This window comes from Stegastes partitus, unplaced genomic scaffold (assembly GCF_000690725.1).
Source record: "Stegastes partitus isolate 25-593 unplaced genomic scaffold, Stegastes_partitus-1.0.2 Scaffold1, whole genome shotgun sequence".
Lineage (NCBI taxonomy): Eukaryota > Metazoa > Chordata > Actinopteri > Pomacentridae > Stegastes > Stegastes partitus.
Window position 1 is genome coordinate 1,039,860 of NW_007577732.1, and position 19,626 is coordinate 1,059,485.

General features: G+C 38.5%; 1 protein-coding gene across 2 annotated transcripts in view; it reads right to left on the reverse strand.

Moving 5' to 3' along the window:
* The window catches only part of klhdc3 (kelch domain containing 3), a 29,780-nt gene extending 15,578 nt beyond the window's left edge, over positions 1-14,202 (reverse strand). For both annotated transcript variants that reach the window (XM_008300730.1, XM_008300807.1), the window contains exons 1-8: positions 14,118-14,202; positions 12,171-12,412; positions 10,429-10,605; positions 10,117-10,232; positions 9,966-10,037; positions 8,387-8,600; positions 7,808-7,894; positions 6,194-6,302 (exon numbers count right to left, since the gene is read on the reverse strand). In XM_008300730.1, the coding sequence (XP_008298952.1) occupies positions 6,194-6,302; positions 7,808-7,894; positions 8,387-8,600; positions 9,966-10,037; positions 10,117-10,232; positions 10,429-10,605; positions 12,171-12,324 (929 nt within the window). In that variant the 5' untranslated portion in view covers positions 12,325-12,412; positions 14,118-14,202. The remainder of the gene's footprint in view (positions 1-6,193; positions 6,303-7,807; positions 7,895-8,386; positions 8,601-9,965; positions 10,038-10,116; positions 10,233-10,428; positions 10,606-12,170; positions 12,413-14,117) is intronic.
* Positions 14,203-19,626: the final 5,424 nt, after the last annotated feature.

The following is a 19,626-nucleotide window of genomic DNA, read 5'->3' on the forward strand; positions in this document are numbered from 1 at the left end:
GAAGTGCTAAAAAAATGTTTGTTGAAGAAGAAAGAATCAAAACTTTGACCAGAAAAAAGGAATTAAGGAGTTCTTTTCAACCACATAAGTTGTATTTATTCTTTCATGTTAGCTGGTATCAGCCATGTTTAACACTGTTCGAAAACTACATGAGTTAAAACAATAAAATTACTTTCTTTGCCTGTAGACGGTGCAAAATATCTACATTCACAGGTTTGAGCTGTTGCTACCTCTATTTTTCTTTCGTGTAAATGGCCCACGTTATTATGTTTAAATCTGGTCTGACCAAACAGGCTCCTTCTTTGGAACTAAGACCTACAATCACTCATGATATACCAATGACCATTTGACTGAGCTCTTACAAAGGCAGATAAAAACTATGTTTCTCACGTCAGTGAATTACATAAGGGTCAGGGGCCTTACCTGGGCTTGCTAAAGCACAGCAATGACATCAAAGAGACTCATTCATTGCTGAAGGCCACTTTGGCATTGATGGACCTAAAATGACAACTACTATTTCCTGCTGCTTACAGTGAAAGGCAATCAAAACCCATCTGAAGAACACTCATTATCAGCAGTCCACATAAAGGCACTGAAGGACTAAAAAGGCACAAAATCATAACTCTAAGGACAACAAGGAAAATTTACACTTTGACATTTTGCAAAGACAAAAAAGTAAGCCTTCAATCGGAGTAGCATCTCAACACCAAGAGTTGATTTAAATTAGTCATCATAGCAGGCTTCAGAGACACATGAATACCTGTCATGGCAAAAATGTATTCCTGTATGCAATCATGGACTGAATACACATCGTCATGTCCAAGTAGTTCAAGGGCCAGTGCCAGATTCCCCTTCACAGATTCCGAGCTGTCTGCTCCCAGCATGCCAATCTGTCATGTCCTTGTTCACATCCTGCCCCTCATAGGATGCCCTGTTCCCAAGCTTAAAATGCTTCCCGATTTAGCCCAACCTGGGTTTGTCGTAAGCAATTATACACAGAGTGTGATGAATGCCAACTATGACAACATAAGCGCAGCAGGAGTTCCATAATCTAGGTGGCACTGCCTTCATGTGCAACTCAACTTGAGCACTGTTCAGTTCTTCAGAAGGTGGAAAATAAGTTGCAAACATACAGGGTTTGGCGGCTCACTGTTTGTGTGCGTAGGTGAAGGTCAGTGCAGGTGGAGCTGGTCATGCGTGGGTCGTCCTTCGTGGGGCAGTGAGCAGGTCTCAGTAAATGAGTGTAGCAGAGGCACTGAGGGTATATCGAATTGCACTCCGTGAGAAAGAATGCTCCCTAAGGTCATAAATCAGAGATGGGGCAGAATTTCGCGCCTTTCTGCAGCTCAGCAGGCCTGTTTACACTGACGTAAGTGGCACTCAACAGACTGCCACTAATGCCCAGCCTGTCATTCACACACACGCAGTCTTCTCATTTATGCTAAAAGAAATGAAAGCGTGTAATATAAAAACAAGATATTCTGCCCTAAATCTTGTTTCACTGAGCCAAATTTGCCAGCACAAAAATCCAATCTAAATGAGGCTCATTCAACTAAACCTAAAATCTCATCTGTTTTATTCATTTGAGTCTATTTTAATTGCACCACTGTATTTAGTATTAACACCCCAATGGTGCATCCAATCCAACACACAACCTCTTTGAAAGCAGAGGGCTCTCGCTTGACTCAACAGTTTTATTGTCCTTCACTAAAGTAATAAATTATTCCTCAACAAATCCCTGCAGGTAAAATAAATATAATAAACTGGGAATAAATATCAGCAGAAGGGCTCTGTTTTGGATCACTCTGAAAGGACAACCAACTCGGAAAAACAAGATGTGGACTATAAATTTAAAGACAATTTCCTTGGAAGACCTACCAAAATGAGGACCCCCACAAAAAAAACACAAGCAAGGTGTCCAGCAAATAATTCACGACGGCACGTGTGAGCATTTGTCAACTGCATAGAGACAGACACCAATAACTTTTTTGGCCTGTTAACTGCCCTCATGTTGGTAGGTCTTAGAAAAATAAACATTAGAGGCACAGTATTTGGCAATTTTAAATGTGACATTAATGCAAAATTAGTAACCTAATAGAAACAAAACTTGCTCAGTCTAATCTTTATGCAAATCATGACTGAAACAAAATACTGAATAAACCTTGATTGGCCGACTTTTTTAGTAAAGAGCAGAAAGCAAATAAATGAGTGATAAGAAGCGGCTTTGAGTGTGTTTGTGTGTCTAAGTGTGTGTGCGTGCTTATGGGAGTTCCTGTGTGTAAGAGGCTTAAGTGTGTTCCTGTAAACAAACGTGCAGCACTGGTCAAGAGAACCTGTGTGGCCAACTTACGTAGAGCCTGTAAGGATCATGCTCTAATTTGTACAGTAACAGAAAACAACATCTTGACCAACTTAAAACTTTAGAACAACCATTTCACTGTAAAGTTCTCCATTTTACAAATAACACAGGCAAAACTAAGCTTTCCCTCTTGAAATGCTGCTTGTTCTGCATTTGTGAATATGTGGTTTCTTAAAAATAAAAAAAAAATTTAAAAAAAATAAAAAAATCTGTCCTCCTGCTTTTAAACAGGATGTTGGAGATATTATGTGGTGTTTGATTTCTTCCTCTTCACCTTCAATCAGCCCAGTGACACTTCCTTCTCCAGCCCCAGCATTATCTGCTCACAACAGGAAATCATGACTCCTTAAAACCCATCCTGGACTAATCTCAGTGAGAACCCAAACAATGAGAGGTAATCTTCAAAAATAAGCATCATTTTGATCTTTTCAGAAACAATCTTGTCCTTCTCTCTTAGTGCTTTATCAATAACTTAATTCAAATGTTGCACTTTTAAATATTTTCCACATGTTTATGTTTTAATATGTGTATTTAAAAAGTTATATATAACAGTGTTACATTATACTATGGAGTATCCGTATGTGGATTTGTATTGAGATGTGTTGCTCAGCATTATGTAGTGGCCTGTATTGCTGAACAATTTGGGTAAAATATGCTATTGCAATTTTTCAAACAGACATTGTCATTGCAATGTAATTTGTGATATTATTTGATAGAGTGAAGCTTTAGTTCAATATTCACTGTGTATGAGTATTAAAACATGATTTGGAGCAATACCACATGAGATACATCATCAAAGGCATGACTGTCACACAAGGAAGATGGCATGAATTTGCAAAACCACTAAACATTAGTTTGAATCCTGGGTGAGATGAGCTGCCTGATGCATATTCTAGATTGCAGCCTTTGCACTTTGCTAATTGCAATGTTTCAAATTGTGATTTCTCTTTTAAATTATTTAATTGTTTTGTGAAGCTTTAGAAAAATGAATCCAGCAGCAGCCAAAGACCTTGAAGAACTGAGAGCCTGTAGACACAGAGGAGCTGAGAAGACTCTTATCCACAGCTTTCCGATCCCCACCATCAAGTTATCCCAGTGGGGTTTTCCTGATAACACAGTCTTGATGATAACAGTAGCCCAGGACTTGCACTACTCTGGACCATGCTAACACCATAAGCTACCTCATTACTCCACTGGCTACTGGACTATCACAAGTCCATCACCAGCCCAGTGGCACCTAACCAGCTACAAAGTCCCAGTTATCACCACTGTCTTGAAGCCAACAAGGCAATCACCACAGACTGCTGTCTACAGGAGCCAGATCCTCCATTTGGTATACTGCAAAGAGAGGACAGTATTTTGTCCAGAAACTTCTCAAAAGCATTAAAATAGAATCAGAATCAGGTTTAGTGCCAGGTATAGTTTGCACAATACAAGGAATTTATTCTGGTGGGTTTGGTGCAAACATAGAAGATGCAAAGATAAATATAAAATGCACGTATAAATATGTTCATGAGCTCTACTCTGGTATAAAAGGTCCCAGAATACTGACTAATTACTGAATTAACTAAGAAAACAAGACAAAACAGTGCACACCAACACACCGTAGCAGCCATCTGCGGCGCCATGTTTGTTTTCAGAGCCTATGCTTTAAAAAGATTATGAAAACAATAGTCAGTCTAGTTGCATTAATAATTATTTGATTAAAGGACTACAGTGTCAGTACATTACTAGACTATGTAGTTTACAAAAAATATATATTTATTAGTTATGGTAGTTACATATATATACTATATATGTATTGTCATTTTCACCAATTACTGACAGACCATCCAATCTCTCCCAGTGACGGACTGAGGGTTAAAATGGGGAGCTGCAGATAAAAAAGGCAGCGTAAACAGGTCTGAACTAAAGATCAGTCACTTTTGCTGATTGACAGTGATCAGTAAAGAGTATTTAAATGTCAATATTCAAATCAGATTCCCAATCAGCACAAAATTATACTATTACTATTCTAACCAAGACATCACATCATTTCCCTAAAATGCTGTTGTCATGCTACTTTAGATTTCTAAAAACATAATGAAACTCACAGTAATAGTAAAAGCAATGACTGAAGTGGCTGGTGCAGTGGCAACATTCATTTTGCAGATAATGGAGAGGGGTAGCACGTTTGTTTTTCAGTTTGCTAGAGTGTTTAGGGGAGGGGTGGATGAGTGAGTATGTTTGTGGGTTTTAGAAATACCACTTCAGATTTGTATACTTGAAGTTTGTCTGCAAAGCACGTAACATACAGCTTTTACTCTGCAGTCTGTCTACTGAATCCAAGTTTTGTATGACCCTTTCTTTCAAAATAAAATGTACAGGTCAAACGGGATCAAAATCACTCCACAAGGACAAACTATTACCAAAAAAAGTGTAATATTTTTGAAAATAGTTTTTCTTTGAAAAAGCAGTGCTTTCTATATATTTAGTACAGTGGCTCCATATCATTTCTCAGAATAAATCGTTTTCAACTAAGCATTAAAAGTGTGAATTCTCAGCAAATATATCTTGCAAAAATATTGTGATGGCCAGAGGTAAGTATGCAGTCAAATCAGCTGGCAGATTTAACACTTAAAAGGTTTCCAGAAGGAGCTTCAGATTTCCAAAGCTGCAGCTTCAATGCAAGTTGTTGAAATTTTTGTTTTTCAAAGGCGAGCCACGGTAACACTTTCAAGCTAATGTTTGCGAAAGCACTGAAAGCCTTCTCATTGCTCTATTGATGTGTCACGCTTGTTTGTGAAAGCAAGTGTGATTTTCCACCTCCTTCTGTATGTGTGTCTTTCTAAAGCCTTCAAAAGTTTTAATCATGATAAATGAGTTCCCAACAGCACCTGGAAGCATCAGCAAGCAAAACTTTTCAATATAGTCCTTGTTTTCAACTGTAACACCACACAACAACATCTCCAACAAAAATAAACAGCCATGGTAGCACAGTCATTTAAGCAACTTTAAGTTTTTGCACATTAATATAATCTACTATAATTAATGGTGCCTGAAACAAATGCTTTATTTTAAAAACAGAAAGCCTGTTTTATCATCTTTAAGTTCATTCAACTGTTTGACTTGTATTTTGGACAGCAAGACTTGTGCGAGTGAGGGGCTGAAAGCTGACACACGTAACGAGTGATTAACATATTCATTCAACATTTAGCAACGTAGCACCACTCCATGTATAAGAAAGCTGGCACATAGTTGTTTAATCCTCAGTTGCTATCAGCTTAAGCTTTTATCATCTTTGTAGGAATTAAAGAGGGGATAGATTTATGAAAAAAGAAAGGAAATTTGAACACTGAGAAATTCAACTGTAAGACTGCTCATGCAACGTAGCATTATGTTTCCTTGCTGGGCTTGAATATCAGCATCTACATACACATGTATTTGCACATATGGGTAAATAGTGAGAACTTGCATGTGTATGTGCATATGCATATTAAACCATACTGTAGCATGCCTGTATGTGTGTGACTTTGTCTCTGGGTATATATGTACACACACTCAGACCACATATTTTTCCCATATTTCATTTGTGTAGCAGGGTAATTAGGGTCAAAATGAGAGTTAGGGAATGAGTCATGTTTGCAAAATATACTCAGAGACCATTCAAATTAATAGTTTCGCTGCAATACTTGAATAGATGAATTCAAATAATTGCTATAATTGAAAAGAACGTATTAATAAAGAACTGTTGCTCTAAGCTACAAAAAAAATATGATTTTGCCACTAAAATGATTCCATTTTTACAGTGTGGACAAAAAATTACAACTTAAGTATTAACATTTTGCACCTCACCTGGTTCCTCCAAAGAGGATGATTCGATCCCCAACCATACAACAGCACTGTCGTCTCCGTGGGCATGGACCTTTCCCCTTTGGCTCTACTTTCTTCCAGGAGAAGGCTTCTGTAGTGTGGACAAACAAGACAAGAATACAATGATGGAATATAAAGACAATAGATGTAGAGAAAACAGTCTGACTTCTTTCAAAATTGACAATTTCAGTAAAACTTCAGATTACATCCCTCCTTGAAAAAGCTTAAGAAAGCACAGCCAGTGCTGATTTGTGTGAGCTACATTATAGCGCCTATACAAATGTCCAAACACTTAAAGTTACATAAAGCCAGTAGTGCTTTCCATTGTGCTCGCAGTACATTCAGTTGCCTGCTATATTCAATCACACAGACCAGGGACAAGGGAACGAAAAGGAGCAAAACAACAACAAAACCCAACCTTCATTTGAATACAAAACTTTACACTTCAGAAATAGAAACAAATCCCCTTTTGTGCTCTGGAGTGCAATGAGTGACGATGTTGAAGGTCTCTCGTTTGTTCCATATAAGGATGAACTGTGTAGCCTCACACTCTCAGACCTAAACAGCATCACTGCATCTCTATAGCAACAGGCCATTCAGGCTCGGTTGGATGATATTACTATAACTGAGGTGCTGCCATCTAGTGGCCTGCAGAGCACAGGTTTATATGGTCAACTGCAGATGTCAGGTTCACTCAGCATAAGCCACTTTAGAAACAAAAGATCACAGCCACTGCTTCGTAAATACCAACTCCTCGGATTGACTAGAAACTGAAACGACCAGTAGAGTCAGACTTACTATCAAGACTGTCATTCTGTATATGCCATGCTAACTTATGCCATGACCTCATAGTATTAATTTTCTACCTCAGATATGTGTAAGTGTCACAGTGCACAAATGCTGCCAACAGTTTCCTCCAGCAATGACTATCATAGAAACAGACAGGAGCTGGGACAAGGTAAACTATTGCACAAGACTTCAAGGTAAACTATAGCACTAGACTGCATTCATAAGTGTCATTTCTTTCATAACACAGAAGTAATCATAATATGAATGAAGTTGACAAATGGTGCCATTTTAACAGAATGTACCACACAATGTTGACAATGATTATACCCCCCGGCATGTTCCTTCTGCTCTGACAGCAACGTACTAGTTGGAACAACAGCAAAAGGTTTCTCCAAGAAAACACTTAAACTGACTAGAGAGTCAATCTGGTAACATTTGTAAGCACTCCGGAGACTGAATTACAGTCAGTTTTTCATCTGTGTGTTTCTGGCAAAAAAGAGAGGGCATCTGTGTTTCCCACTCAGCATAGTGAATAGGGAGCAGCCAGCTACTATTACGAGACTGACAATGATGCAGTAGAGGAGGAGAGGTTTGTCTGCATGGCTCTTTACAGAAGAATGAGGAGGAAAGTGGGTCAATGCAAGCTAGCCCTGCCACTGCTGCATTTCTTGTATAGAGGTAAACACTCATCAAGCAGGAATTCCAAAAATAAAATTGAGCAAGAAAACACTATCAGACACAAGCGGCAGCGCTTCACCGCGACATGACACGTTTACTCGGTTTGACTGCAGTAAATAGTCAAATCACCTGGATTGAATTTCCAGAGGTCGTTGAAGTGTCGGTCCAGACGAGCATTGTATCCTCCAAATATGTACAGCTCTCCGTTGTAGGAAACTTAACACAGAGAGGAAAACAAAAAGTTGCCATTCGTTATAGTCCATCGTAAAGATAAATTACATTTGCAGGTTAGTAAATGAAACAGCAGTTTAATTAGTAGAATTTGTTAAATCTGACAAGTGGACAAAAAAATATGCTGTTGCAGTAACAATTTAAAAAAACAGCCCAAGCTTAAAAACGAATTGGAGAAAAAGCACAAATGACAGAATTTCAAGTTCTTCCACTTAATAAAGATAATCATATGTTAGTTTAATGACAAGAGTCAGATCATTATTCTTACTAAGTTAAAAAGATAAAAAATTTCCAAACGCAATTTCTTTTCCAGAAATGTGTACATTCTTGACACTGCATCTTACCGTGACAAAACTCTCATACAGCTGTACTGCAGCTCAAACTTCTCATTTTAAACTAAAATACAATCAAAATATCTAAAAGTTATGATTTCTGTTTTGTTAATCAGTGATTTATGTGAGTGTTTTTATGTCTTACAGGCTGAGTGACTCCGGCGTCCCTCTGGCAATGGCTGTGTTGAAGGCGTGCTCAGCCAGCAGTTGGTCTCTGTGTCAAACACTTTGATCTTGTTGCAGTAGATCTCGTTGTTGGAGTGGAAGGGACCGAAGCGGTCTGCCCGCCCTCCAAATACAAACATTTTTGTCCCAATTATGGTGGCTGAGTGAAAATCTCTCCAGCGTGCTGGAGTACCCTGTGAAGAGAAGATCATGAAATGATGCTGTTGACAGTTTGACACAAAGTCTGAGCAGAGACAGAACATAAAGCAGTCTACTTAGGACAGATAGCAACTTTGCTGGATGTAACCTATGCATTTTTAACTTATTTGAAGTTAAAATTCTCCCATTTCTTCAAACTTTCAAAGGTTATCATAAGCTTTCGTATAAAACTCTATCTTCCCCCTGAGAAGGACAAAGCAACAATAGGTAAACAGCACCATCTAGTGCACCAACTACAGAGCACCGCCAGCCTTTCAAAAATACACAACAGGACATGGATATAAATATTACACAGAATTGAATGATAAACAGTCTTAAAATTCTAATTTAGCTGTTGCTGGTTACTAGAAAACCACAAATAAAAGAAGAAGAAGCATGGAATATTGAAATGCAATCTGCTACCACTGAATGAAACTGTGCCTCCATTGCCTTTGCATTTAGCTGGCCTATAGCCACGATAAAGCCTTTCACGCGCCTTCCTTTCCAGAATGCACTGTCATTGCTTTCAATGAATTTGATGCAGACAAGTCGGTTCTTTAACTAGCATTACAAACAGAATAAAAGAAGAAAAACAATACAATATATACTAACAAATATAAACAGGCTTTGTGAATTACAAACGCAACTAATGAAATTCAATAGAAATACCACAGAAAATTAATTTTGTTTAGAAGCAGAGCAAGTAGCTTTGCTTACCAAAAGGAATGCAAGTCAAAGAACATGTACAAAAAGAAAAAAAGGTATTATTCTGTCACATGTACCGCTAAATCTGTGCGCACCACCATGTAATCTTCTTGATAACAAAATGTTATCAGTTTGGAACTAAAACTAGGTAGAAAGACTTCATCCACAAATCCCTAGTAAACCCTATCCCATCGACTAATGTCTATGTTGAAACGTATTTGACAAAGGAGCAGGTTGGCTGCACACACACACACACACACACACACACACACACACACACACAAATGCAATTTTCCAAAAGGGGAGCGTATATAATCCTCTGTGAGGCTTTTTGTACTTGGCCACCTACCAGGGAGCTGCATTACATTGCAGTGCCTTTGTAACCAGCCAATCTGACCATTGGGCACTCATGTAGCAGCACTGCCAACCCCAGCAATAACCGAGGGTTTGTTTATTTCCAGCTGTGTTCTGAATGTAACTGAGCAAGTTCCCACTCCATTTTATCATTGTGTTCTATGAGTGAGAGTTTTGTGTCAACATTTACTTGGACCTCTACTTTGAACATTGAATGCAAGACATCCTCAGTACAGGAATAACTTAAAAAAACAACAACATCTAAACAGTTTTGAAAATAACAACTGGTGATTTTAACTTACTCTGGCATTAATTAATGACCAAACCATGGTGGTGGTATCCAGCTTGTGAATGTCATTGGAGAAGCAGTCAGCCTAAAAACCAGCAGAGGAAACTAATTAAACTTTAATGTTCAGAGAGTAGGTTGCACAGCAAAGAGTGATGAAAACTCACCAGCTGCTCATATCCTCCAAATATATACATTGCCTTCCCCAGGACGCAGGCTGAGTGGCCGTCCCTCGCCCCTGGAACAGTCCCGGAAATCTTGGGTGTGAACCATCTGTGGGTATCTATGAAGCAGAAAAAAATACTGAGATAACACTTGAGGCACATGCAATGGAAAACCATCACCCATATGCAGGTGCTACAGCGACCCAAGATTAAAAACGTTTTCTCTGATCAAGCTTTACTTCAAACAGGTGCATGTGAAAGGAAACAGCCTGAAACTGTCACTTCACGGCATAAGTTAGATGAGGGTCTACTTACTGACATCAAAGGCATAAAGCACATTGCAGGCCCCCTCTGTGTCGTTACGCCCACCCCAGAGGTAGATAGTATCATCCAACAGCACAGCTGTATGGCCATAACGCATATATGGCACTTCACGGACACGTTCATGTCCTCCCGTCCTCACCGGAGGCAACTTCATCCAGCGCAATGACACTGACATGCAAAACAGTCAAGAAAGGGATATTAATTCAAAACTTTGTTGAAACTTTTATTCCTTTTTTATGTTTTATGAATAAAAAACACATATCAGAATGATTTTTCAGAATGAATAAGAAAATATTTTTCTGATGACATTTCTTTCAAATGAGCATCACTACAAAACAAATATAAACAAACAGTGACATACTGTGGTACAATAGCAACCTAGTTTTTCTGCCTAATTTTCAGTTCAAGGTACGTTTTTAAAATAAAAAAATGGTTAAACCTTTAGGAGATTCACATCCAAGACATTTAAATTGTGAAAGTTTCATTAAACTCTTACTGCCGTTTAAAATATCTACTTTTCTTTTAACCTGCTGTTTGAAATGTCAAAATGTAGCATAGAGTGAAACATCTGACTGAACTCTTTTTTGCCAGTAGGACTGAACAATCAGTCCATTTCAATTACAAATCACAATCTGAAACTATGCAATTAACAAAGTGCAAAGGTTGCAATATAGGATATACCTTATGCAGAACATTGGCCCAGGGTTCAAACAGTTCTCAACAATTTTACAAATTAATGCACTCTTCCTTGTATGACAGTCACACTTTTGATAGTATCTCATGTGGTGATACTCAGTCATGTTTTCAATCTATTACACAGTGAATATTGAACTGAAGCTTGATTATTTAAAATGAAATCCCAATGGCAGCATCTGTCAGACGAATCACAATAATCACTTGTCTGAAAAACAGACAAGTGAAGAAAAAAGACCCCCCCAAAAAAATCAAAGGACTGTTAACAGCAGCAGGCTTTGCTGTAAAATAGACATCAAAGAGAAGAAGCACAAAGCAAAATGAGAAGAAACAATAGTTAAGGTGGCGCCGTTTCCATTACAATCAGTCAAGGACTTGGTTCCACACTTGGTTCTTTTCATGATAGAGCAATAACAGGTGAGTTCAAGCTACTTTGAGAAGTTGTAAAACTCTAAAGCAGGTGGCTGACCACACAGAGGAAAAAAACTACATAAAGTGGGTTACCAGAAGGAAAAGGGAGCAGTTATATAAAAAACAAGAGCAGCACATTTAAGGAAAACACCTGTGTTTTTGAGAGAGCAACTGAAAACGCAAAGACAAATTTCAACAAACCACAAAGGAAAGCCTGGGGGTTTTAAATTCCAGCTGTAATGAGTAACTGCTAAAGAGGTGCAAGTTGAATAAACTCTGAAACATTCTCTTATCCTTACTTCCTAAATCGAAAAACAAATACTGCGCTGCTTCTTTACAGATAAAATGAAGGGCATTTAAGCAGAGCGACTTTTCCCCTACTTAATCATTTGAGTGCTAACAAAAACATGTAGTGGATGAATACACATTTAACAAATTTTACATCAGCATATTTTTCACTGACAGACTGCTCTTGAGGTCAAATTATATATATTTTTGATTTGCTAAAAGGGATGAATGACTGATCTCCCACAGAAGTTGCACAAAGTCCTACATAGATTGTTTCAGGAATGTCCACGTTTGTGAGAAGGTTTTCTACATTTCCCTAAATATAAATAATAACTACGTACCTGTGTTGAAGACGTGCACATCAATCTGACGGAGTGTCTCGTAGTCCTCCCCAGAGCAGTAGCCTCCGAAGGAGTACACCTTGTGACCCACCGCCACAGCAGCATGGTTGACTCTCCGCGGCCCTCCTTCTAGGTGCACCGACCAGCGCAACATTCCACGCGCAAGCACCTCTGTGACTGGGAGTCCTTAGACCATCACTTTGTCGCCCGCTTGGACCCCATCAAGCAAACACCATTGAAACCTGTGACCACAACAACAACAGCTGTAGCAGCAGTCTGCTTAGGAGAACAACAGGGCAAACTGTGGAGGGGCAGTCGAGGAAAACACAAAGGGTAACTGTCCTCCTGGCGAACTCAGCTCTGCTGTTGTTGACAGGCCCACAAGCCCCTGTATCTAAGCTGAGAGAGTATTTTAAGAGGTGATTAGACCTACACCTACCACTCCTCCTTTCTATTCACTGTTATCTCTGAACCCTCCCACTGCACTACCAATGCTTTAAATATACAATTACAATAATAAATATCCAACCCCTTTGGGCAGAACCATATCAGTAACAATGCTATCTCAATATCATCGCACTCAAATGGATTTGGCCATCTTTTAGCAATAGTAAACTAATTATAGGACACTGAGGAGCTATAAAGCAACTGTGTTTCTAATCTACTGAAAAGAGATCCATCTTGGCAGTTGGCGTTGCATGAGTGGATAGTCATGCAACGCCAACTGCTTGAATTGTTTGATGAAAACTAAGAACAACCAAAGCTCTGAAACTGTTAGTTCAACACCAGCTTGCAATTCAACAATATTTCAAGAAACAGTTTCCGATTTTAAATATTACAACCCATAAACAGACTAAATACAACAGAAATTAATTGGTTAATATTGGCTATCTGCTACTTCTCAAAGACAAGTGCCTCTCACTAACCCCATGTGGCCCTGCTGGCTTTTTATGTCTCAATGACTCACTTTCTCAGTGACCTCCAACCTTTGTTTGCTCTTAAAAATAAAACCCCCGGAAGACTATTTAACACAGACCTTTTCTATTTCAAGCCCACACATCTCTGGGGCCAGGACTGGGCAACAGGCAAATCTGAAACTTAACCCAACTTGAGCCACTGTTTTGTTGTCCACTTTATCATTTTTGGAGAGCATGCTGTTCAGACTACAAGGTAAACTCAACCCCTCACTGAAGGAAAACTGACTCCTTAATACATTTACAACGTCAAATCAATATTGCCTTACGTTTGCTTCAGTATATGTTCCCGAGAGAACCCCATCCTGTGTCTTTCGTTATTAGATTTAGAGGACAACGACATTTTTGTGAGAGCTGAGGTAGGTGGGAAGTAGCTCTTATCCCCCTAACCCACTGAACTGAAGGATATTGTTGATATCTGACAACTAGCCATGGCACTGACAACTTGGAAACGGTTTTGCAGAAAATAGCACTCTGTTAACAGACGGGAAAATCGATGTTTATCCATACTGCTGCACACATGTCGGCTGACCACGTCTGCTGGCTGCGCATACATTGTTGGTTGATAAAGCTAATGTAGACGTGGTGACATTGAGCTAGAAAACAGTTACTAGGGACCAGTTAACGCCTCACACACCAGCTAGCCGTGGTTAGCTAACTTTGTCAGGCAGGGGCAGCACACGCCTGTGAGGGACGAACCGCCGGTGCTGGCTTGTCTCTCAACAGCTAGTGTAACAACAACGACAGTGGAAGGAATAAAGCCTCTCTATCCAGCTGTTTGATAGCAAAGGAGGAGCTGGTGCGAGCTAGGCTAAAGCTAATCTGTGGCTAATTTAGCTGGTAGCTAGCTAACGTGAACTGCATAAAAACGACCGGCAACAGTGAACACAACGGCATTTAAGACCAACCCTGGAAAAGTTACGAATGGGTTCACTAACAGACAGCAATGTCGACAGATATATATTTTCTGTACCTTTAGGTCGAGTCAGCTTGTGGTTGACTGGTGTTTAGACAGGCAGGGCTATCCACTGAGAGCCCCTGCCCAGACGGAATAGGAGAAGAAGCCGGCGCTAGCACCCCCTGTCGGCTGTTGAAGCAACCCTGTGGTGTTTTTTCTTACTATTATTATTTTATTTTATTTTTTACCTAAACTCCCTTCAACAAGCATCAGCATATGCTCTTATAAAGGTAAGAGTCACGTCTACACATTGTTGTTGTCATTCCTACCATTAGTCCTGGTAAGTGTAAGCAGCATGGCCGGACTAACCTGTCAGGTGGCTCTGGGGACAAACTATGTTGTGAGCACCTGATCCCCACCTCCCCCCTTAAAGGGGAAATTAAGCACTCAGGCAAGTTAGCATCATTCACTACATATATTCCCACTGTATTTAGAAAGTGTATAACAAACAGGAAAAGCGTAAGCATATGCAAGGAAAAAGAAGATTGTTTTGTGTCTTCTCTACAGAGGACGCTGCCATCTTGGAGTACATTAAACGGTGACGTCATGTGGTTGGTTCGAGTCGCAGGTTTAGTTAAAGACACTGTGAAAGACAATAAAGACAGTCGCTGTGTCCGAAACCATCCATCCTACTCACTATGTAGGGACCACTACGTAGTGAACTATGAAGGGAGCACCTCGACAAAGTACCATTGCGGACTACTCAAGCTAGCATAGTGCAAACACATACAATTTTGAGTTTATTTCATAGCTAAGAAACGGGTAAAATGAAATTTAACAAAACATAAACGGGAAATTACTTGCATTTTAATGACAAGTTTTCGTGCTCTCATTTATCTAGTTTGCATTTCCTTTCACGCAATGCATGATGGTCCATATTGCTTGGTGAGTGGCCATCGCCTGTACACTACCTTTCATTGTGGGATATTTTAAGTGCGCCATATAGGGTGTAACATATCATTTGGACAGCACTACAGAATGGCGTGCACTATATAGGGTGTAGTGGGTGATTTCAGACACAGCCAGTAAGAGATGGAGAGGAGCCACAGATCATCAGAAGACAAAGGGAGGGCACTACTGCATTACTCCTGGATATAAGAATGAGTCTTGTAAAGTTATAGCCATAAAATAGTCCACTTTTATAACCTGCTGCTGAAACAGAGAACATTGCTGATGCTCTGCTAGTGGCACTGAAGAGAAAGAGCCTCGATGGGCTCTGATGCCAGGCTTTGTAGGGAACACTTTCTGGAGGACTGAGGAGAAGGTGGTGGAGCTAGTGGTTCACCAGATCAACAGACTAAAGCCTGACGCTGTCCGTGTTCAGTTTCACTGGCTAAAACGTTGCTCTGCTAACAGACCAACATACTCTGAAAACAGCCATACAGTCAATAAAGTTCAACAGAAAGCCTCTGAATGTGTCTTGCTGACACGTTTCACTCTGAACACCTGTTGTCCTCCAGCTGAAAGATTGTCATCATATCTTAGCAGCATCAGCGTTATCTAATGGGAGCCAGGCTACACAATATAGCAGCCAAAATGACAAACAAACAAAAACTTACATTCACGTCACATCCCAGTAATCAAGGTTTATCACTTATCTCATCATAATTACAACTGGGACAGTTGATTTTGTCTGAAAACTCCAATTTGTATATCCAAAAACTCGATTAGAGGATAAACCCTTTGATTTGATGTGTTTTTAATGGTCCTCAGGGAAAAAAAACATGGAAATGAACAAATATCCATCCATCCAGTATCTATACACCACTTAATCTTCACTAGGGTCGTGGGGGGCTGGAGTCTATCCCAGCTGACTTAGGGTGAAGGCAGGGGACACCCTGGACAGGTCACCAGTCTATCACAGGGCTACACTTAGAGACAGACAACCAAGCACACTCACATTCACACCTTCGGACAAATTAGAATCACCAATTAACCTCAACATGTTATTGGACTGTGGGAGGAAGCCAAAGAACCCGGAGAGAACCCACGCTGCACGGGGAGAACATGCAAACTCCACACAGAAAGATTCCGGTGCCCCACCGGGACGCAAGCCGGTAACCTTCTTGCTGTGAGGCAACAGTGCTAACCAACTGTGCCACCTTGCAGCCCAATTAACAAACATCTTAACAAAAATAAATAAATTCACAAATAATACTGATAATATTAACAAACAATCTAATTACAAACAACAACTATCATGATAACATCAACAAGGACATGAGGATTGGTGATAAAAACATGGAGGGGAAAAAAAGTACAGGACTTTTATTTTGAAAAAATGTTATAACGTTAGTAATTGATGCACCAGTTCATCATGCAGGAGTAGATCTTTTTCCTTTTCACTGTCAAAATATAAATTATGAACCCATATAACTACTGGATCTACTGCAGAAAACATAATTAGATCCATATATTGTACACTATATCTTGATTTGTTTGTCACCTGGTGCCTGAAGTAATAATTTTCCTTCACATGAATAGACATCTCCAGGATAAATTGATGCGGAAAAGGTGCCAGTTGTGCATAGTTTCACCAGAAGACAGGATATGAAGTGTTTGTCACTCAGATATCCTGGAGAAGACATCCAGACCATGCACCTATTGTGTCGTCCAAAATATTTAAATAAAACCTACATCCATGCACATAAGGACACTTCCACCATTTCAAACCATACTTACTAAATCTGTTACAGGTTATTATACAAGCAAAATAAATGAACAAACCACATAACATTATCTAAAAACATAATGGACAGCTGTGACATTGAAACCAAATGAACTCTCGATATGTCAATTAAGCATATCAGCACCACTTAAATCTCTCTGTACTTTGCAGGTACTGGAGTTTTAAATCTGGTTTCTGTTGTGACATTCCCATGCTGGCACATTAATAATGACATTTTACGCCAACCGGCAATGATTGGTTTGCGTTTCAGGAGAGGAGCAATGGACACAGAGAAGGCTACAGCTGTGGCTGCATATTAGCTACTGATAACTGGGAAAAGAATTAAACAAAAACTACCAGAGGAGGATTGGTGTTCTATGTGGGTAACACAACATTCATCAACAAGTTTAAAGAAGTGGAGAGAATTTTGTGGGAAACTCCCACATATTTTGCACATGTGGAAAAATTCCAGTATTTTGGATAATATGTGCGGAACATTGAGGAAGAGCCAGGGATTTGACATCTCTAAAGATATCAGGACATTTGGAGACATGAAAGAGGATGCTATTGAAAGCAATCCATATTTCATACTTTTATATAAGTTTAAATGTTTTTTATTTGTATTTTATTCATATATAGAAAAATAATATCCATGTATGTATAAATTTAAAAATGACTAAGTAACTAAATAACTAAACAACAACACACCCTCTCTGTAAACTGTCTGAACTGAACTTGAACGTTTCCAGAGCACTGAAGGAATGAACCTCCAGAGTGATCAACAGCTTCATTCCACAAGCTGTCAGAATGCTGAACTGCTGATCCGAATATGCACACAATTTCTTATTTAATTGTTTTTAGTTATTGGATCTTGAGGAAACACTCTTTCATCTTGCTTGTACCACTATTGCATGTACAGCAAAATGACAATGAACTTGATTTGATTTGATTTGAACTAACTAAATAAATTAACAAAATAACGGTGGCATGGCAGGGCAGTGTAGGCTCTGGGTACAAATCAGACTGGTTCCAGCCTCCAATGACCTACAGAGGATAAAGAAATGGATGGATTTTTATTAATAATCCTACAACTTTTACATGAGCTAAAATGTTTGTTTTTTTTTTATTCTTGTTATATACATAATTTATGCTATTAAAATCATTTATTTATTCATTCTATAGATACTGTATATATATATATATATATAAATAAAATACAATAAAATAACATTTAAACTTACATAAAAGTATTACATGTGGATTGTTGTCAATAACATCCTCTTTTATGTCTTATATCTTTAACCTCTTAAGACCTGGCATCCACATTCATGGAAATCAGTATTTTTTTGTTAGTTTAGTTTTGTTTTATTGTTCTTTTTTTTACATTTATTTTATTATTCAAAAAATATTATATATATATATTATTTTTTTAATATATTTTTATTTTCTTTATATTTTTTATTTCTCTTGCTATTTGATCAGACCAAATAGCAAAGAGAAATAAAAAATGCATATCAAACAAGAGCTCAAGTCTTAAGAGGTTAAAGATTACATTTCTCTGGATCTTCCTCAATGTTAGGCACATATTATCCCAGAATACTAGAATTTTTCCACACGTGTAAGATATGTTGGCGTGATTAGCATCCATGGTCCACACTGTCTCCAACATTGTTGTCGTGGTTGGAGTTTTGTTTGTTTGTTTGTTTGTTTTTAATATAGGGTGTAAATAAAAAATAAAAAATGTTTGAAAGTTATGTTGCCCACATAAAACACCAATCCTCCTCTCTTAGTTTGTTGTTTAATTCTTTTTAGGAGCAGAATACTCCATAAGAATCAACAGTGTTTATGTAATTGTTCTCACTGCCAGAAGAGAGAGACAAAAGTTAGACACTGCAGGTTCAAAGATTTTGAGCACACTACAGTTTGTCAAGTGAGTGTGACTTGTCACTAAAAAGGTTAGGAACTGCCTGCAAAAACAAGCAAACATCAGTATCTCACATCAGACAAAGTCCTTTGTTAAATGTAAATACTGACATTTTGAAGCTCAGTAAGTTCTGCAGTATTCTTAATCCTATGTCTTGTGCAGTAAAGCAACATTCACTTTATTTTATTACAAGTATTAGTATATATTGACGCCAGCATCGTGCTATTTTGGGACTAAAACAAATGCAGAACAGTCTATGAGTGCGACAAAAGAAGGTACATATCACTATGAAAACAGTAATAAGCGAAAAACAGTTTGCCAAGTAACTTAATGTTCTCTTCAGAATGTTAGAAAACTTTATTAGAAGTGCAGTAATATCAAAACATGTAGCCTTTTTCTACATTATGTTGTTTGGCTTAATTTGTATGTCTTGATAAGGTACAGAATTGTGCAGAAAACTCCATAATTTCTTGATTTCTGTGGGCCATAGCTCAGTCACTGACTGTATGGGCTCAAGAGAAAAAGCGAGTCCATGAACAAAGCAAGGACTCAGACATGTCTGAAATAACAGCAGGACAGAGAGGAACACATGTGAAGAGGTTTTAAGGCTTAAATTCATAAGATAAATCTGTGTCCAAAAAAACAAAGAAAAAAAAGGAAAAATATGTATTTTAGTTACATGAGTTTAATATTGTTAAAAATAGGTTTTCTCCATTCTTTTTTTCTTGTAAAAATCAAGTCAGTATGTTTTTCTACTAAAGCATCCAAAAATCCTTTTCATGGAAACAATACGAGAAGGAAAAAACATGTTTGTTGAAACTGCTTATAACTCTCATCGAGAATCAGGGGTCACAAGTTTGTGTTGTTCAATTTTGAAGGGCCACAAATCAGAAAGATTGGCTTACACTGTTTTAACAGACTAAGTGGGTAAA